The sequence below is a fragment of the Panthera tigris genome, chromosome A3, assembly GCF_018350195.1.
Source record: "Panthera tigris isolate Pti1 chromosome A3, P.tigris_Pti1_mat1.1, whole genome shotgun sequence".
Lineage (NCBI taxonomy): Eukaryota > Metazoa > Chordata > Mammalia > Carnivora > Felidae > Panthera > Panthera tigris.
Genome location: NC_056662.1, coordinates 41,029,996 through 41,051,866, shown reverse-complemented (window position 1 = coordinate 41,051,866; position 21,871 = coordinate 41,029,996). Strand labels below are relative to the sequence as shown.

The following is a 21,871-nucleotide window of genomic DNA, read 5'->3' as shown; positions in this document are numbered from 1 at the left end:
TTCAACCATCTAACCCTAGGGTTCACAGTGTTAGCAACTACTCTTATTACACTGGACAGCTCATTTAGAAAAACCCATTTACCAGACAACATGAAATGAAATGAATGATACAAACAACTAAGTATTAAGATTATAAAACAACTTTGATTTCTAAATTTTGATTCAACTATCAATGTCAAGTATATATATCCATCTTCATATCACTCCAAACTGAAAAAATGCATTCAGCATATTTATCTAGAAATTCTAAATAGATCACACAGTGTACCAGGTGTTCATTCCATTTCTTTGTTTTTTCACTTTAAAAAAATTATTTATTTATTTTTAACATAATTTATTGTCAAATTGGCTTCCATACAACACCCAGTGTTTATCCCAACAAGTGCCCTCCTCAATGCCCATCACCCACTTTCCCCTTTCCCCCACCCCTCATCAACCCTCAGTTTGTTCTCTGTGTTTAAGAGTCTCTTATGGTTTGCCTCCCTCCCTCTTTGTTTGTAACATTTTTTTCCCCTTTCCCTCCCCCACGGTCTTCTGTTAAATTTCTCAAGATCCACATATGAGTGAAATCATATGATGTCTGTCTTTCTCTGACTGACTTATTTCACTTAGCATAATACCCTCCAGTTCCGTCCACCATGCTGCAAATGGACAGATTTCATTCTTTCTCATTGCCAAGTAGTATTCCATTGTATATATAAACCACATCTTCTGTATTCATTAGTTGATTGTCCATTCCATTTCTATAACCACAACAATCTAGTCTTACTATTCACAGAAGGGTGTTTAGTAGCTATCTAGGACAGATATAAAGTAGTATTACCTTTTTGTATGGGGACAGTTAATCAGAGTGAAAGAAAAGAAAGGGCTATTGTATTTTCCTTCAGATATTTGTTTTAACTCTATCATCTGCACATGGATGTACCCACTATTTCTCCCTCAAATTTTTTCCTAGAGCCTATGTAAAATTTTCTTTTACCTTTTTCTTCTTCTGGAGACACCTTGTTCTGTGACTTTTCTCATTGTAACTATTCATAGAATGAGGAATGATGCTCTTGTCACCAAATAGATGGCAAATAAATAGAAAGATTTATTTCTATAGATTCCTTTCAACATTTTTTTCTTCCTTATCATGTCTGGATAATGGAGCTCTCTGGTAGGTGGTTCCCAAACGCCACTCATTTGAACTTATTCCTGATGAGTAGCTGTAAACAGCAGAACTGCCTAATTCTGGAATTTCAAATAAACATCTTTAAACATAATTTCTTTGACCATTTTCTGATTTAATAAGCAGTTACTTTTCAGAAGAACAAATGTAAATGTATGTATAAATTCTGAAAAGGGTGGGTGTGGAATAAAACAGAGCGGGTGTGATATTTGATTGTGTTGGAAATAGAGGTGCTGAAAGAGAATTGGATAGATTTGCTCACTGCGTCATTTCCCCATATAAACAAAATCCAAATGGTTTTCTGGGAGTTTGTGATCTTTAGGTAAGTGGCCTCATACCTTCATCTTTACAGACTTCAGTGGCCTCTTCTGAAGCGGGGCTGGGCACAGTTGCAACATCGACACCATCTACGTGACAGAAAGAGAAACGTTGCCTCAGAGTCCATGTTTAACTCCAACTGTCAAGATGGTGCTTCCCTGCCTATGGTACCTCCCTCCTCATTCCACCAAGCAAGTAGGAACCTGTTTCCTGCTCTAATACATGGAATGGTCTTTGAAGGGGCTAGCGTCTATGACCCTGTTTTATAACTAATGGAACAGGAATCTTCAGTTAAAACAGAGTCCGATGACTACAAACTACTTTTTGGTAAAGAATACTATCTGTTGGTACTATTATACTTTGGCATTTTGCTTTTTCCCCACCTCTAGAAGAATGGTATATATTAAAAAAAAATTTTTTAATGTTTATTTTTGTGAGAGAGATTGTGACAGAGCATGAGCAGGGGAGGGGCAGAGAGAGAGGGAGACCCAGAATTCAAAGCAGGCTCCAGGCTCCAAGGTGTCAGCATAGAGCCCGATCCAGGGCTTGAACTCACGAACCACAAGATCCTGACCTGTGCCAAAGTCAGATGCTTAGCCAACTGAGCCACCCAGGTGCCCCACATTTTTTTTTTTAGTGAAAGATTGTGAAAGTATATCCTCACAAGTTTCCACAAAATGCTTTTATGTGAGTTTTTTTTAAAGTTTGGTTTTTCTTAGCGCAGCACTTCTGCTCTGTTAAGCCAGGAGGTCAAATGACAGGGAGCATGTCTGATGGCTGTCAGCACACAGGCCCAGGAGAAGGGGATCATTTGTTGGAAAGCACCAAAAGCCATTTGGAGATTTCATGTCACCCAAGCACAGGGTGGGGACTAAGGAACTTGGAGGGCCTGCTCCCCTCATAGCAGCAACTAACCTCATCAGAGTTTATCTTTTTCCTCAGTCCCGTAAACACCACAGCAACTCCATTCACATCTGGCTTCCAGGATAACAGATAATTAACTTACTAACATTAAAATAGTAAATTTCATATATGAACTATTGTTAAAATCATTTGGAATGGTTAATATTTGACAATTGAAAAAGGAATTGAGAAGGAATATACATTTTTCATGTAGTAACAGAGTTTTTTTAAACTGTGTTTTAGAGTTTTTTAAACTCTTTAGTTTTAGAACTAAAGATAATTCACACATGTATGACAACGCTTAAAGACAAATCACATATTTTCTAGCATATCTTATGTCCTTAATGTATTTGACTGTTACTTTCAGGTCATGTCTCTATTGGGAGAGAGAATAAAATTTTTAGTAGGGGAATAATTGGAGGTGATACGTTACTTTCTTTTGTTTGGTGATAATGTCTGATAAAAATAAAAAATAAAAAAAAACAAGAAACAAGACTATTAATCTTCCCTTGGTGTTACATCTTCCCATTTGTCTACTTCCTGTCACAGTAAAACTCCCTAAAAGAGCTGTCTATGTTATTGTCCTACACTTCCTCACTTTACAGTGTCTCCATAACCCACTCCATTGGCTTCAACACCCCTCCAAGAATTCTCTTATCAAAAGCGCCAATGACTTCCTTTTGCTAAAACCAATGGTCATTTCTTTATTTTTTTTTTTTCATTGTGTTTGATTTCTCAGTAGTATTTCACCAAGTTTTAACTCTGTTCTTTCTGAAACACTGTCTTCTTCTATCCTGTTGCCACCTATCCAGATGCCATGGTGTCTCAAGCTCCACTGTTTTCTTTATTTACATGTTCTTTCTAATGAATTTCACCCAGAACCATGGTTTTAAATCTCATTTCTATGCCAGTGAATCTCAAACCTGTATCTCGGTGTGCATCTCTCCAGATTCATATATCCGACTAGCTTCTTGACGTCCCATCCATATGGCTAAGAGTCCTCCCAAATATACGATGGACAAAACTGAACTATTAACTTTCTCAACAAAAACCGTGCCTGGTGGCCAGTCTTCCATGTGTCAGTAAATGGCACCGTCATCCACAAAGTTACTGATGCTAAAAATCTAGGACTTATCCTGGATTCCTCTTTTCCCCATACCCCATATCCAAATCCATCAACACATCCTGTTATTGCTATGTCTGGAACATAACACTTCAGTCCATTTGTCTCCGTTTCCAGAAACTGCCATCATTTCTTCCTGCTATAGCTTTCTAACCGGTCTCACTCGGTTCTTGTGACCCACTTTTACTCACAGGCAAAGTGAGCTTGTTAAAACCTTAAAACTTCTGCTGGCTTCTCTTTGTAGTGCTAATAAAATCAAATTTTATACAGTGAGACATTATCTGGTCCTATGATTTTTTTAAACCAAATCGCACACCATGTTCTCCCTAATGCACAGTGTTCCAACCACTCTGACCTTCTTCCTCCAACATGCTAAAATTGACCTTGAGGCATTTGCATTACCTAGTCCCTCCATCTAGAATGCTTTCCCACCATCTCCTCATTGAGATTTCATTTAATTATCCCTTCCTCAGGGAATCCTTCCCAAATCCAGACAATGGAAAGTTGCCTTCTCAGTATTCCATCTACCTACCCCACTTGTCCACAAGGCATTTTTTATTATCTTACATTTTTTTTGTTTGTTTATTGTTTATTTTTAAATTTCTTTCCCCGACCCCCGCCCCCATCAGAATATAAGCTTCAAGGAGGCAGGGATATTGTCTTTATGGTTTGCTGCTGTATCCTAGTGCCCAGAACAGTACCTGGGTCACAGCAAACCCTTGGATTTAATCACGACAAGAGTCAAAACCGTGCTGGTTTGAGATTACGTGTTTCTCATGGTGTGAAGGAGGCCTGCAGAATTACATAGTCAAAACTGAATCTGGAAATCATATTGAACATAAAGGAGGTATTTATATTTTGGAAGAACAATAGTAGGTCAAAAGGGCTTTAGTGGCCAGGACCTCATCTTTGATTTTTCTGTACTTAGATTAGGAAGGCTATGAAATGAGCCAGAGCAAAATAACCTTGTGTATTGACAACAGCCAAGATCATAGATGAATCATGCCATTAGACCTGTGCCAGCAGTGGGCTCACTTGGAAGAGCAAGAGGTACATTTGGAGTAGTCTTTATATTGACTGGTAAGCATATTGTGATGATAACGCTATCGATCCAAGAGGTGGGAAGAGGACTCACACCCTACCACTGTCTGCTGACAGGCGATCCCAGTTTCGAAAAGAAATCATCTGTTCTCAGCTTACTAGCTAAAAAGAATGAATAAATAAAACACAGGCAAATGTGTGTGTCTGCACACATATGTGCGTGTGTGCGTGTGTGTGTGTGTGTGTGTGTGTGTGTATGAACAGGGGTGGGAAAAATCTGTGTCAATAAAGATATCTTGGGACAGAACGGTGAGTGAATAAAACCTGTGAAGCCTCACCATTCAGAGAATGGCCTCAGCTGTCAGCATTTAGTTGACTAACACTTGTCAGCCGCAAACAGTGAAAACAGTGACAGCTTCTCACATAAGACTCATCTTCCACGGAGCATAATGATGTATGGGTCGGGAGCTGGGGGGGGGGGCGGTGGATGACAACAGTTTGCTGTATCAGAAATTCATTTCATTGCAAGGACTACGTCTCGGCAAAGGGAGCCTGCTGACCCAGTGGCGGCCACACAAGGTCCTTGCTGCTCTGCTTCAGTGCTTTCTCTGATTGGCCTTCTTCAATTCCATCTTCCAGGTTAATAATAAAAGATTCCAGTTCTCTAGCAAAAGTTCCAAGGTTAATGTAGGAAGTTTTCAGTGAAAAACTTATCACACTACCTGGTTGATTTCCAAGAGTTCAGCATATGGCCTAGGGTGTGCCGGGCACCCATTAGATGGAGCCCACTGTTTCCAAAATGCCCCTCTGTGGGGACTCATTAGGACTTGGAGACTAAAAGGAACAAGGAGATTTTTCTTTTGGTGGTGTTGTTGATAATGGCATAACTGTGCCTATCAGTCTTTTCAAGGAGAATGTGCCTGAGTGCAAAAATGGGTAAGAAGAGATGAGAAGTTAAAGGTGGTGACAATCTCTTTTGACTCTTAAGTGCCACTTCACTTAAAGGTGTTCATTTCATAATCTGCAGTGGAGAATCTATAAACACCACCTGACACATCTGTTCTCAGGGAACAGAGGAAATGTCAGGAAGGCTTCAGATCTCACTTTAATTCTGGGTGTGGGGTAATCGGGTTTCATGACACCATCTCCTACAACATATAAAGAAACGACCAGAAACCTGGCTCTTCAAAGTGTGATGCAAAACAGTAAAGAACATTCTACCTGTCATGGAGGGAAAGCCTCTAATTTATTTCCTTTAAACGTTTTTCATTTCATTTTTTTCTCCAAACTAAACCTGCTAATTTTGACCTGTCTGAAGGCAGCCAAGCTCTGAGTTGGCACTTGCAACCTCTTAGAGCATTTCTGAGCAAAGTGTTGTTATGCAGAAGAAAAATGGAATCCGTGAATGAGGAATGAGAATGCACCCTTCTGACTGGAAGCACTGTCACTCATAGGTAGTGGAATTGGTGGCTTCCTGACAGAGACCTAAATGAACACTGAAATCAATCTGGTGAAGAGCTATAGGCATTTCTAGAAAATAACATTTGAGTAAAGAGTAATGTTATCGTTCACCTCTGTGGATGAGGCCTAGAAGACTCCTCAAAAGAAATCTGAGCCCACCTGCTTCTTGGCTCTGCCCTTCCGTTTCTTCTGTGCTTTGTTTTTCCTCTGGACTGTTCTCATCTTTCAAGGAAACCAAGGAGGGAAAAAAATACATCAAGTCAATTGATGAAATACCTCTTTATGGCTAATATGCGGCACTGAAATTAATTGTAACCAATGTAGCATGACTCCCCAAGCAAGGCAGAGAGATGAATCAGAGGCATGAAACAGAAAAATTACCTACATGAATAGGTGCATTTATACTGGTCCCTTCTCACCTGATTTGCTTGATGAAATGTTAAACTACAGTAAACAAAATTTACTCAGCACTCCTACAACATTTCTCTCCTTGCGCAGCATTTCCCAAAATGCAATACAAGATCTTAATTCGAATCTGTTTTTCTCCCTTGACTCAAGCAGTATGCACTGTGTAAGGAAGTTCAGTTGATTAAGTTTTATGACTTTTATTTTCCTGTTTGATACATGTTGCAAAAAACATCTATTTTTACCTAACTTACACATGGCAGTCTAACGTATCTATGCTATGAAATATTTTGTCTTGAACAGATTATGTTGGTCAAGTTTACACTATAGTACATAACTCCTTGAAAAATAAGTAACTGGGCAGGTGCATTGTGGCTGAATACTAGAAACTAGTTAAAATTTTCTTTTGGCTTAAAACGTATAATATGTATCTGTGGATTTACGTGTAGAAAAAATTAAAATTTTCAAAGGCAAATAAAGGCATGATTTTATAACTCATTGCTGGGAGGGTTTCCAAATCTCTTCTTATTTGGAAATTTTTAGAAAGGAAAGATTTATATAAAGACACAGGAACACAATATTAAACATGGAATTAGACTACAGAAAACAGAGATGCAGAAGTTACTAGCATATATAACTATGGGTTAAAGATGGCCACAGATCCTTTGTCTCTCAGGAAGTGGACTCTGTCTCTCCTCTCCTTGAATCCGCTCTTGTTCTGTGACTTGTTTAGATCAATGAAAAGGGGCCCCGAAGCTGAGGCCTCAGAGGACCAGCAGCTTTTGCTTTCTTCCTCTGGGAAGCCAGCCACCATGTTGTAGCGATGCTCAGGCTAGCCTACCAAATGGGGAGAGGCACATGGAGAGAGAGAAGAGCCGTGTGGAGAAACTCCAAGGGGCCAGACACGTGGGTGAATCCTTCTGCACCTTCCAACCCAGCCCAGTTGCCCGTGCATGCAGCCAGATGACCTCAGCCAATGTCACAAGGAGCCGAAGAGTCACCCAGCTGAGTCCTTTTAAAATTCCTGACCTATAACCAGGTTCAGATCATTTAATCTTGTTTTACTCGAGTGCTTCGACCTACCGTCTGTTGCTACTACCTGCTCTTAATCCAGAGGCAGGAAGATGGGGAATCCTCCCCAGAGGAGGACTCCAACAGGGGAGCTGAAACAAGAGCCTTAGAAGCAATGGGGAAACATTTCCCAGAGCAGGTCTGTAAAATAACCTAGGGAAGAGAGCTGCAGATGGGAAAAACATCTGGGATTGACTTGAATGACAGAAAAAGTTTACAATAGAATGGCAAAAATACATACATACATACATGCATGCATCCATAAAGAAGAGTTAATTCTGAAGTGGGGAAGGAATGCTACTAATGAATACATAAGTATGTATACAATTCCCTCTGCCCAACATCAGCTATTTGCCCTGGGGGATATGGTATAACTTCTAACGTGAGAACCTGGGGCAGCTCTGTAGCTACCTAAACCCTATGTTCTAAATGGCCTATTTACAGTACCACATAATGGTCTGACATCTGCTCTTTTGTAGTTCTCCAAGTAGGCGATGACATTGGCTTTTGCTCTAGGAAGGAAATAGCCATCATTGCTTCTCTTGCCCCCTTAACAAGGCCACGCTGGTGCCACAGCATGTGTCAAAAACATAGGTCAGTATGTTCCCTGTTCATTCCACCAAATGGGAGTTAGAGTCAAGCACGAGAAATCTGCCAGCTTTTCTGTCTCCCCTAGCAAAGTCTTTTTAACAGAGATTTCACAATAGGCTTGAAGCTGGCAGTGACAGGCTGCCTTTAAAATTAGTCCAGTTACCACATCTCCTATAGAGTAAAAAGCTTTCTTGTGGAGGGAGGAAGATAAGAAGGGAAAGAGAAACAACAATTAAGTCACAGGAAGGCGAGGAATTTGTGCTAGCCTTTCGAAACGCATGAGAAGGAAATTTATGGTCAGACTCCCAAGTCTAGCTCTATAACAATAAATACCATTCTGGTTGTTTTCCTTAATGTACTGCCACTGGGTTTTTACCCATGTGCATATGCATGCTGTCTCACTTCCTAAGACAGCCACCTCAGTGCCATGCTTTTGTTTCCTACTTTGAGCCTTGACTTGCCATATTTCTGCCCTTGGTAAGCAAACTTAAGAAACACTTGCCATGTTTATTACGGAGGAAGTGTATTCTAGAAGAATGCTGGATTTGCCATCTGAGTAACATGCCTTCAAAAGACAAGGTTTAGGTACATTGCTTTCATCAATCTCCAGACAGTGCATCCTCAAATCCAGCAGGGGGAACCAGTGTAGAAGTCTTGCTTTCAAAGCAAGCATTCTCTGGCAATTAGATTAACATTCATTTCACTCTTTCAGAAGGATATTTTGGCTGGCTTATAGCTTTCCATCCATTTAAAATGCCCCAAATGAGTGAGTTCTTAGTGAAACTGTGGTCTTCCACTGGTAGGGGAAAAAAAAATCCCATTACACTGTTACCCGTAAGTATTTGATAAGGACAAGCTTTCCTTTTATCAGCCTTGTCTAGCAATCTTCACAGGAAGCCCATAAACAATAAAAAGTTAAGTAGAGTGGTGAATATAAACTTGTGGTTTTTAGAAGGGATTTGGAAGGCTTACAATAAATGTGAAGAAATATAAGGAAGTGACAGGCTATTTTGTTAGCTTAAAAAATGTCATGCAGAAGCTAAATTCTCTTAGTTAGTTTGCCTTTAAGACCGCATATTTATTTCAGATAATAAATCGCTATAGCATTCATGGTGGGAGTCACATAACACTTGATTTTCTTGTGCCAAAAGGCACAGTAACCTCTCAGAATTCTAGATGTTGCATAATTTCTATGTCTTCAGTATTAGTATCCTGCCCTTTGCTCTTTCAACCTATATTTATTGAGCATGTACTATATTCAAGCATATTTCAGGACTTTTATAGAAATAAAAATAAGGGGTCCCTGCTGCAAACTGAATTCACATAAGCAGAAGGAATGCATCATTGGCTGGATGATGACAAGAACGTAATCCATGTTTATTTCTCGATGAGAGAGATTTACAAGGGCAAAATCTCAATGTCATGGCCACAGATTATTATCCTGATTATGTGTAGTTTTGTTTGCAAACTGTGCACGGGAATGGGAAGAGAAAGGGGAAGTAAATCAGAGAAAATCCGTCCCCGCTACTGGGGAAACAACCTGATGTGCACTGCCTATTCCTGTATTATTACTCTTTCTTATAAAGGTGCCAAGATTTCCAGACACAGAGCACATGCAGTCAAAAAACAGTGGTTTGCAGATTAGATTATTTGTCTCCATTTTGCAGCCCCTTGTAATGGATTATACAGTTCAGTATTCTCCCAATGTGGGCAGAGCATACTTTCCAAACACACTGATGTTAGATTTGACCAAGTTACCTGATGTGGCTAATGAAATATTTGTGGACACAAGGTGAGCAAAAGACCAAACTGTACTGCATAACTGGACTTTGTGCCTGTGCTCTTGACATTTGCCATGACAAGAAGATGGTCCTATAGCCACTGGTCCCTGATCTGGACCCAAGCCCAGGCAAGGCACAGCTTGAAATGAAACTGCCCAGCTGGACCCAGCCCACATCAGGTGAATGACAGAAACTCTCAAACCTGTGAGCATGAGAATAAATAGTTTGGTCCTAAGGCACTGCATTGGGGGGGTGGGGGGGTTATTTGTTACACACTATCATCGTGACGGTAGCTGGTTAATACAAATGGTATATTCATTTTTCTCAGGTCAGAATGGCTCAACTTTTTTTTTCTTTTCTTTTTTCAAGTTAGCACTCTTTTATTTATAAAGAATTCAGTCTTTAATTCTGTATTTTGTCACCAAGCTACATTCTCATCTCACACATTTCAAAATTCTCTAGAACATACACATGTGAAAAATAACTTTAGCGTATATAAGGAAGGAATGATCTCAAAAATATGTACTGCCATCAGTTATAGTTAAGTTTTATTTAATAAAGCTATGTGGGTAGTGGGATAATACTAGTTAATACCAGCTAATGATTATTGAATATTGGCTATGTTCTACTCAGTGTTTGCATAGGCCATCAGATTTAATTCTCATAGCAACCCAGTGAGTTTGGTATTATTATTATCCACATTTTAGGGTTAAAAAAACTGAGGCACAGAGATGTTAAATAATTTGCCTAAGATCCTACAGCTAGGAAGTGGTGGGAACAGGGTTTTGACCTGGTCAGCTCATGTCAGAGCCCACATTCCCTTCTTGGAAACATAACTAATATTTATTGCTTGGGTAAGATAAATTATGGGTCAGCAAAAATGTGAAAAAATGCAGGGTATTTTAGTGGCTCAGTTAAGCGCCTGACTTCGGCTCAGGTCATGATCTCACAGTTCATGAGTTCGAGCCCCATGTCAGGCTCTGTGTTGACAGATCAGAGCCTGGAGCCTGTTTCAGGCACTCCTTGGCACAAGGCGCTTACACTCTTATGCCCCTCACACCCCTTACTGTGAATTCCAAAAGAGTCCTACTGAGTTAGACTTTGGTCTACATTTTTACAGATGAAGAAATCAAGGTTGTGGGGGGAAAAATAACTTCCCTGAAGTCCCATAAGTAGCGGCAGGGCTGGGTCTTACATTCAAGTCTGACGCGGGGCTTGAACTCACGAGATCATGACCGCGAGATCATGACCTGAGCCGAAGTCGGACGTTTAACCGACCGAGCCACCCAGGCGCCCCTATTATTATTATTATTGCTTGCACTGTATTTCAGTTCTCAATGTAGAAAAGGTGCGTTTCTATCTGAGCCTCTGGTTGAACCACATTAAATTTTGGATCTGTTTTAAAATGTCATGTGTCTTTTATCACAAGTAATGGTTCCTAAAAATCCAACACAGTGACATGTAGGGAGCACAGGTAGCTAGAATTCATCTGCTCTCACCACCACCCAGGTCCGGCCTCCTTCCTCCCTTTTTCTCCTGGGTTGTGATAGGGTCTTGTCCTCCAGATCTGTTCTCAACCTAGAGGCCAGTTTGTTTTCAAATGTAAGTCGGATCATACCATTCCCCTGCTCAAATGTCGCTCACAGGCAACAAGGCCCTGTGTGGTGGAGACCGCTATGGTTTTCCCACCCCGACATTTTTCTAGAAGCCTCCTACACATTCTGTTCCAGCCACACTGGCTATTCCTCCTAGGGTCTCTTATCCCCAGGTCTTTCCACTGCCCGTCCCCTCTGCCTGCAGTGTTTTCATGTCTGACAAGTCTTTGCTCAATATTTCTCCTTTCCAATGGAGTCTATGCTGAACACTCCACTTAAACATCTCCCCCTCCCTACGCCCTCCATCCTCCTCATCAGGATCTACTTTTTATTTATTTATTTTTCCAATCATCTGTCATCTTCTAATACATAATTTAGGTAGGTGTTGCATTCATTGCTTATATATATCTGCCCCCACTTGAATGTAAGCTCCACCAAAGCAAGGATGTTTGTTTGCTTCATAGCCTGAGATCTCCTAAGTACCTAGAATGAACACATGACAGATGTTCAATAAATATTTGTGAGTTAATGAAATGTGGCCTTGCATAGTTAGTTAACAAATTAATCAGGAAAAAAGGGGAAGATTATCTATTCCAAAATCATTTGGTTAGTTATAAAATTTGGGGGCATCATGCGGGGCAGCATTTTTCAAGGAAGTTGGCCCCGACACAGAACCTAGGCTCTTGCTAGCCACCATTTTGTCTTCTTAATGGAGTAGTCACCTTAGAGAAGGAGTCCTTTCCTCAGGCCAGGGGAGATTATGCACAGAAGTTGTTACAATACAGTTATCCAGGCTAATAACTTAGCACCTTCTGGGAAGGTGGTGGAGCACACATAGCCCATTTGGGGAAATGCTTGCTTTCTTGGCTGCCAGTACCAATTCTACTCAAAATAAATACTGTTACAACCATGTCTAATTCATAGAGGGTGCGTAAGACCTATGGTTTGTCTTCAGTTATAGGACAGAGAAGACAATCATCTTGTTCCTATTTCCTGTGTCCCCAAATAGCATACTTGTCCATGTAGAGGGAAGAGGAAATAATTGAATCTGTTACTTTTAACAAGATATGTCTGTTAAAAGAGACCTAAGTATAACAAAAGTTCAATGAAAGGAAACACATGAGACTGTAGCGTGCAACAGCCCCTTCCATATATTTTGTATGATGGTAAATAGAGTGCCAAGTGCTCAATAAGAAACTCAACAAATATCTGCCGAAGGATTGAACTTTGTAGCATTTCCACGTTGAAGGTATGACCCTGGCATACCAAAACTTGCCACGACATATCTTGGTATAAAAATAGCACAAGGCAATGCACCAGAGTGCTATTTTCAATATCACACACACCCTCTTAATAGATAACATATGGTTCTCCCATATGGCATGTTAATACAAATACTTTTACCCTGATATGGTTAGCTTTTAATCCAAGGATTTTCAAGTACTTTACAAACACTATTCATTAACAGTCTTCCCTGGGGGAGTTGCAGTGCCTTGCAGAGATACAAAGCATCCTGAATATAATCAATAACCATTAAGGAATGACAATAATAAGAAATACATTAATGTGGCCTTTTTTTAAGATAAGAAAAAAAACAGTTGGGAATTAAGCAACATTCTCAAAGTCTTCTGATGATTTCATGGTGCACTTAAGGTTACAAATCAACTTCTACTGATGCTTATGGTTATTCTACCAGTTGACCTAGGCTAGTGAATAGATCATATATTGCACTGGTTTTAGGTATGCACATAAGCTTGTTTCTACACCATAACTGGGAAAATGACGACCAAAACAAACTTAGCATAACAGCACTACAATGGGATTTCTTGGTGCTCTCTCTTAAGCCCTAAGGTTTAATTTCCTTCTATAAATTCCAGTTCTCTCTATTGTCATTTATGCTTCTGAATCAAGATATCTGGTGTGCCTACACATTTGTTTAAAACAGGCACACATTGTGCTCTCTGCAGATGTTAAGACAGAACTGGCAAAATGAAACTAGTTTTTTTTGTTGAAGAAGAGAAAGGATATAAAGATATTCTTTGAATAGAAGAATCATTCCATGAATAAATTCAAAAGCTGCTAGGTATCTTTGCCACCAGTTAATGTTGGGTGAGTACCCACAAAGTTCAAGATGATGGAGAGGAAATAACTAGGCTATTAGGAAGGGGACAGAAGTAAATATAGGCTATTAGGAAGGGACAGAAGCATTTCTTTCCTTTTGGAAGTTGAGGAAAGAAAGCTGGTTGGAGTGGTTTCATGAGATGTATCTGTCCGCACAAGGTGAAATTGAGACTAGAGACAATTATTCAGACAAAAATATAAAATTTTATCTCATATATGTAGATCTAAATAGATATTGATCAGTTAAGCTGACTTGAGGAAAATATAAGTAAGTGCTTCAGTTCCCTGCTTGCTTTGCTCATGTGGCTCTTTGGGAAACTAGTATTCGAAAATGTGCATGGGTGGCTCAGTTGGTTAAACATCTGACTCTTAGTCTTGGCTCAGGTCATGATCTCATGGTTTGTGAGTTCGAGCCCTGCATTCGGCTCTGTGCTGACAGTGCAGAACCTGTCTGGGATTCTCTCTCCCTTTCTCTCTGCCCCTCCCCTACTTATGCTCTCCAAATAAATAAATAAATAAATACACTTTAGGAAAAAAAAAAAAAAGAAAATGTGCATGTGCTGAGAGCAGGTGTCCCCCAGGGAGAGCACAATTCAGTATATGTATGTTCTGTTACGGGCAGTCCCACATGGTTGTGGGAAGTAAAATCCTTTGCCTTTATCTTTCTACCATTTCCCCCCTTTAACACAGTTGTTCCTTCGGTGTCAAAACATGCTATTTTAAGTGGTGAAAATAGAAATTTCACCACTGGTTTGGAATTTTGAAGTTTAGGATGAAGGCAATGTGAGGGTTTTCCAGAATTTAATATGAACTTTTTATAAAAATGTGTCCTCACTTAAATTGTAATCCTCTAAATGATAAAACTTGACCACTCTTCCTAAGTTTACTAACAGAATTCCAGTAATGGTTTTGTTTAACCCAATGTTTACTTAATAGCTATTTGAAATTATTTTACCAGAATAAATGTCAACATATGACTTCCTGTATTTTACACACATAAAAAAATTCCTTAGGGCAGAAATCACACTCATCGAAATGTGGCATGTCCAAATTGAGATGTGCTGTAAATGTCAAATATACGTTCACTTTTAAGGACAGCAGAAAAAAAATGTAAAATATCTCATCAGCAATTTCTATATCAAATAACACGTTGAAATGCAACACTTTGGCTATATTGGAGTAAATAAAATATAGAGTTAAAATTAATGCTGCCCGTGTCCCTTTGTTTTAAAAACGTTGCTTCTCAAATTTTAAAGTTACATGTGCAACTGTGACTCATGTTGTATTTCTATCAGGTGGGCTGATCTAGAGCTCACTAGTGAGGGAAGGGGCTACAGAGCTCAGAGTCCAGTGGAGCAAGTGGGTGTTGAGGTCAAAGCTATCAAATCCCCACCCACTGTTCCTCTGCACTTACCAATGGTTTCTTCTCATGAGCACCTGTGGCACTCTGCCTTAGGGTCTTTTTCGAGTCTCAGCAGGATGCTTGTCCTATGCAGCCAATTTGGAAGCAGCCCAACCAGTGATGGACCAGACAATATAATTAACACCTTGCTTTCATTCCCCTGAGGGGGACAACTCTGGGGCACATCCCACAGAGTTCTCCTGCAGGACCCAATCCCAAATGCCCATAGGACAACCTGTTTGTTCATGAACTTGTGTTTCCTTTCTCTGTCTCACTTCCCTACTTCCCTCCTGGTGCTTCCTAGGATCATTCCCCAAATCAGCCACTTGCCCTTGAATCCTTATCTTGACATGGAGGACCTGACCTAAGACATATTAAAACAATTTTAATTACACAAACATGTTATCTCCAGTTGTGATAAGTGCTAGTGGAGGGAAGCACAGTTTGGCAAGAGGCCTTCTAAGAAGGTCATCGGAGGGGACTTCCCAGGGGAACGGGTAGTTAGTTGATCAGTTTAAGGCACTTATATGAAATTAATTGGTAGAAATTAATGAAGCAAAAAGGGAGAGATAGATGAGTGTTCCAGGTGGAGTGAAGAGCATGTCCATAAGTCCTGTTGTGGGAAAGATCATGGCATCTTTGAAGAATTAGGGGTGGCCAATGGGGCTAGAGTAGAGAGTGAGGGCCACTAGATGGGCCTAAAGGGAAGATACCCAGGCAAAAGGAGCAGGGTGATTTGATGGCACAGGGGATGTTCCAAAGGTTGGAGAACAAGATGGAGAGGTGAGAGTAAGCATGTACATTTGTGGGGGTCACAGTGACTTAGTACTGCAGGACCACTGCCAACAATGGGAGTGGAGCAAGGAGAGAAGTCAGAAGAAGAAGTGGTTATGTGACAAAGTGGTTACTGAGGAGGGAGATACATCAGTGAGGGTGGTATAGAGCCTTGGTTTCTCTCTTACCTGGCTGATTCTCATGGGGACTGGATTGATCTGGGTGGGGGTAGGAGGTGGAGAAAAGTGACTAATGCAGAACTGATTAAAATACTTCAGGTAAGAGATGATGAAAGAGATAAAGGGGTGGCAGGAGAGGAGAGAATAGGAAGGATTTAGGGCAGAATCAACTGGCTTTGGTGAGTGGTTGGATGGAGGTGTGAAGGATGAGAGGCAGTGCCAGCCTCTATCTACATTTCAGCCAAAGTTCTGAATGATCCCATGTAATACTCAGAATAACCCTGTGGTACAGATACAATAAATATTCTATGTTATAGATGAAGAAATGATATCTGGCTAGCTTAAATAACACTTCCAAAGGTCCCATAACTAGTAGGGAGTAGAAACAGGATTTGAGCCTTGGTCATCTGCTTCCAAAATGAAATCTGTTAATCACCATGCTATCATGCTATCTAGAATCCCATCCAGGCATATATGGCCTGGGATAATCAGAGCTGGGGAGCAATTACTGAGCCTGGGAACAAAGGAAGGCATGTTGGTTTATGGTGGCCATAAGGTATGCAGTACAGATGTTTCAGTAGAAAGGAAGGGAAATCAAATAGATGGGAAGGAAAAATAGACCAGTAGAAATCCTTCCAAAATAGTATCTAGAAAATTTGTATAAGATTTTTTTTAAGTGAAGCATGCATATGTAGGCTTTTCCCTCTATCTAAAAGTTCAAGTTTTGCTACTTCACTTTTATGAAAGACCTATATTAGTACCTATTTTCAATAACCAAAAGAAAGCTGAAGATTTTCACTTTTATGAAATAGTAACTGCCTTTGTGCTTTGAGATACTTTGACTTCCAAAAGGTTTCACAGGAAACTGCTACTTTCAGACAGAGAAGGAAACCTGTAATAGTCATTAATATATATATATATATATATATATATACACACACACACACACACACACACACATATACATAGTTATATATACATAGTTATATATACATAGTTATATATACATATATATATATACACACACACACACATATACATAGTTATATATACATAGTTATATATACATATATATATATACATATATATATATATATATAGTTATGCTACTTTCTGAAATTCCTGGTTAGCTTTGTGTGTGTGTATGTGTGTGTGTGTGTGATTTTGTCTGGGTTGTATTTTTTGATGGATGGTATGAAATAGTTGCTTCCAATATCTATTCCCCTTCTGTCACAAGTAGGACTACATCTTACTATAAGCCATCCTGCCAGTCTAAGAAATAGGACTCTAGCCTCCTTTGTCCCATTTCTGCATACGTTCTGTGATTTGCAGGCCGATAATACTTCCTCCTTCTCCTACATGTGTCCAATATTGTCATTCCTTCTTTCTTATCAAGCCATGATTTAAGAAGGCATTGGCTGTCATTTGCAATTTAGTATAAATTACTTTTATTTGGTAATTAAACCATCACCTCTCCCAAGACTACTGATAACACTGTAATTATCTAGTATTCCTCACTATAACGCTAATTCTTTAATTACTATACTGAGTGCCAAGACTTCCTGGTTTTGACTTTAAATACTCCCAAATTTCTTTTTATTTATTTATTTATTTATTTATTTATTTATTTATTTATTATTTACTTATTTATTTATGTTATAGAGAGAGAAAGAGGGAGAGAGAGACAGAGAGGGAGAGAGAGTGATCAGGGGAGGGGCAGAGAGAGAGGAAGAGAGACTCCCAAGCAGGCTCAGCACTGTCAGCATGGAGCCCAATGCAGAGCTCGAACTCATGAGGTGTCAGATCATGACCTGAGCTGAAATCCAGAGTTAGACACTTAACTGACTGAGCCACCCAGGTGCTCCAAATACCCCCAAAGTTATATTAGGCATATTTCAAAGAATTATTGGGGTCTCACTTCACTTTGAACAAATAGAACTCTATGTATTGTTGTTGCTGTTGTTCTGTTCTCTTCCCAATGGTAACTGTTTTTCCCTTGTACCAGGGCAATACCTGCTGGCAATGGATCATCTCCTTGAGATGACAATCACATACTCGATAGCCACCTGAAGCAATTAGTCAATAGACTCAAGGACTCGGGAAAAATTGTCTAGGGTCGCTGATGTTATTTTAGACAAGCAAATGTAAATATCAGAAGCCACATCAAAAGACAAATGGGAACATATGTTTCTCCTCTCCTGATGGCAGGGTATGCCACAGACAATTAAGTATTGCCAATATGTACGATGCTATACACATAAAGGAACACCTGAATCCCTAGCACAGCATTCTGGCATGTGCTTTGTTCTTTTTGCCAGATTGGTCAATTTGCAGAAGTGTGCCCTTATCTGATGCACTTTTTTGGATAACGCTGAAGAGATTCCAGTTGTCTCCTCTCCACAGAAATATGTTTGGTTAAAAGTGACCTCTGATCAATGAAAAGAGAAATCTCTACAAGTGATCACACGCATTCAAAATGGGAATCAGTTGGCGAAGTGGACATTGGCCTATTCCCTCTCATGGGCTCTAGGGATAGACTTCTTTTTTCACTGTAATATAGTTGATGTACCATATTATACTAGTTTCATGTGTACAACATAGTGATTTGACAATCCTATACATTATAAAATGCTCACTGGGGTAAGTACAGTTACCATCTGTCACAATACAAAGTTATTACAATTAGGGATAGTCATTTACTATGTAGAGCCCCTCCCCACTTGAACTTGAACCCCAGCAGGAGAGAGTGGACATAGCAGGGAGCAAGAGACAGAAACAGTTATGCCACCAATAAGAAAGACCACAGGAGAACATTCTCACACCAACAGCTTGAGAAAGGTTTTTAGGACTTTCTATCTTCTTGGCAGTTTGCTTATAAGAATAAATTACCTCTCCCAGCTCTCATTACCAATGTCAGATGAGCTTGGACTTGGTGGAACCAATTTCCCCCTGTTTTACCTCAGAAGATCTGTAGCTTATGGAAATGTCAAAATGAGCTTGAGGTATGTATATATGTATGTATGTATGTATTTATGTCCAGTTGACATACATTTCTATATTAGTTTCAAGAGAACATAGTGATCTGACATTTATATACATTACAAAATGCTCACCATACTATGTCTAATTACCAACTGTCACCCTACAAACTTGTGTGAATATTTTCTTCAGAAAACCCCTGAATTAACAGTACTGTAATGAATGCTACCTTGTGACTCCAAACGTCAATCAAAACATGTCAAAATAGATCAAAAGTTTTTTGGATCACATGACAGTGGTCTGGACAAATACTCAAATACATGCATATACCTCTTGAACCACTCAAACGACTGGCAACTGAATAATTTCCTCTAAAATTGGCTATTAAGTTTGTGATTGGAATCATTTACAATAACAAATAGTTATAAGAAGAAACATGATGTACTTAAAATGAAAGATGACCCTCCAATGCTGTCCTATTAAGGCTAATTAAATTATGATTTGGGTCCATTTTAATTACAACTAATAATGAGTTCTACAAGGTAAGCTTTAAGAGGGATAAACACAGACTCAAGGCTGCAATTAGTTTGATCAGGAAGCAGAGATATCTAGCTGATTCATTGCCACTTTTAAAAACTTCTCTTTTTTTATAATGTTTATTTATTTTTGAGACACAGAGAGAGAGAGAGACAGAGTGCGAGCAGGGGAGGAGCACAGAGAGAGGGAGACACAGAATCTGAAGCAGACTCCAGGCTCTGAACTCTCAATACAGAGCCCCATGTGGGGCTCAAACCCACGAACTGTGAGATCATGACTTGAGCCGAAGTCAGATGCTTAACTGACTGAGCTACCCAGGCTCCAAGAACTTTTATTCACAGCCCAAACTCCCCACTCTTTGCACATTTTGTCCCATTTTCAAGTATAGTTTCAACTAGAACCTCAGGTTAGCAATTTTTAGTGCTACAAGTTCGAGCAGAGTAGTAAAATAAGAAAGCCACACTACTATCTGGGGCTAGCTAAAACATTAAATATGATGAACAGCTTTTAATTTGTCGCTTCAGCTTTTTTTTTCCTTTTTGCCTCTTCTAGTATGAATTCATTAATCATATTTATGTGTTAACACATTAACTTTTGTTGACTCGTGGGCTAACTAATACATTTTTGTTAATGCTCTGGTAAAATTAAAATGCAGATTTTTTAAAAAAGATTTCTCATCCAAGGATCTTGAGTCCAGTTGTAGAGACACAAAAGTCAAATTGTGAGACTGGATTATTTTTCCCCATTAAAATCCAGATCTGACACAAATTCCCTACATGTCACCAGTGCTGTATAAAGCCCTTGTGGTGCCAATATTTAGTGAGCAGTGAGGAATACTTACTGGCAGTCCATACATTTTTCACTCTGCTTGTTGGAGAAGGTTATTGTTATTCACGTGATGGATAGAAACACAAAACGAGTTCTCTGAGAGACCATACCCTTGTAGGTCCATAATTCTCCTCTGACAGGACCACATTAGTCATTTTAGTGACTCAATTTTTGAACCTGTTTTTGTCTCCCTGAAGGAACGAGAGAAATCCTATGTAAAATGTATCCAAGCCGAAAAGAGGACTCGCAGCGTTTTACCTCAAGTAAGATAAATTAGAGGCATGGGAAGGAGTTCTGCTATCATGGCTGGGTGGTGTGAGAAGCACGTCTGAATACTTCCTGAGGATACAATGAGTGTCTTTCTAGGATGATTTTAGAGCAGAGGTCAGCAAACTCTGGCCCACAGGCCTGTTTTCTCGTACAGCCTGCATGCTAAGAATGGTTTTTACATTTTTAAAGGGTTGTAATAAAAACAAAGAAAAATATGCGACAGAGACCATATGTGGCCTGTGAAGCCAAAAATATTTCCCATCTGGTCCTCTACAGAAGTGTGCTGACTCCTGTTTTAGAGCAACCTAATGAAATAAATAGTGGGAGATGACTCAGCCTACAAGACCACACATCTGAATGCCTTGTGGAGGGGTGATTCCCCGTGTGGTGTAGGAACTGGCTTGACCCATTACTCAGATAACCCTCCGCTACCTCCTGTCCACTGAAGATGTCACTTTCTGCAAGGTAGCAAAGTCCATGTCTCTGACATATTCTCAGTGATTCCAAGACTGCAGATGGTACTGGAAGGGGCTTTTGACTTACACATGAGCTTAACTCAATAAGAGGATTTGATATTTGAGGGGCTCCCAAAGAATCCAAGGACAGAGACACAGAGAGGATGTAGGGTGTCTTAGAATGGGAAACAAGAAGACCATTGGGATTATGGTGGTTTTAAAAACATGCCCACAAATTCTTAGATCCTCCTCTAAGAGATGAAACTTAATGTGCCTCCCTGAGACTGTGTGTTGGATTTAGGGACTTGCATAATTAAAAGAATATGGCAGCAACAATGGTCTGTTACTTTTGATATTAGGTTATAAGAGGATTGCCACTTCTGTCTTGAACATGCTTTTACTCTCTTGGGTCACTTGCTCTGGAGGAAGCCAGCACCATGTCGTGAGGATACAGACTAGCCTATAGAGAGGCTGACATGACAAAGAACTGAGGTGTCTGGGAAACATTCAGCAAGAAGGTGCCCAGGGCTACCCTTACCCAAGAGAGGATGGGTGCAGAAGGTGGGGTGAATACATAGGGACAATGAGCTGAGTAGGTGCCACAAATATGATGTTACATAGGTTTATCCCACTTTCATCCAGCTATGGGTGTGAAGGGCCCTGTCCCTCAAATCCTTCCCTCTCTTGTGGAAACTGATTTTTAGTTTCTAAGTCTAGAACAATGGGTGTCCTTCCAAGAAATCCCAATTTTGCCTACAGAGAATCTCCTTCTAGAATTTAAACTGCTCACCCCTAGTATACTCCCTTCTCCCTTTCTCCCCCGCTCCTCTCCATACTTACCTCCCTGTTCTTCTGCTTCTCAGTTCCTC

The 21,871-nt window shown here is 39.9% G+C and overlaps 1 protein-coding gene across 1 annotated transcript in view; it reads right to left on the bottom strand.

Annotated features, from left to right (window-relative positions):
- MACROD2 (mono-ADP ribosylhydrolase 2) overlaps positions 1-21,871 on the bottom strand; it is a 2,018,887-nt gene that overhangs the window by 107,815 nt on the left and 1,889,201 nt on the right. Inside the window, exons 12-13 of the mRNA XM_042980930.1 lie at positions 6,174-6,236; positions 1,507-1,575 (exon numbers count right to left, since the gene is read on the bottom strand). Of these exons, the coding sequence (XP_042836864.1) occupies positions 1,507-1,575; positions 6,174-6,236 (132 nt within the window). The remainder of the gene's footprint in view (positions 1-1,506; positions 1,576-6,173; positions 6,237-21,871) is intronic.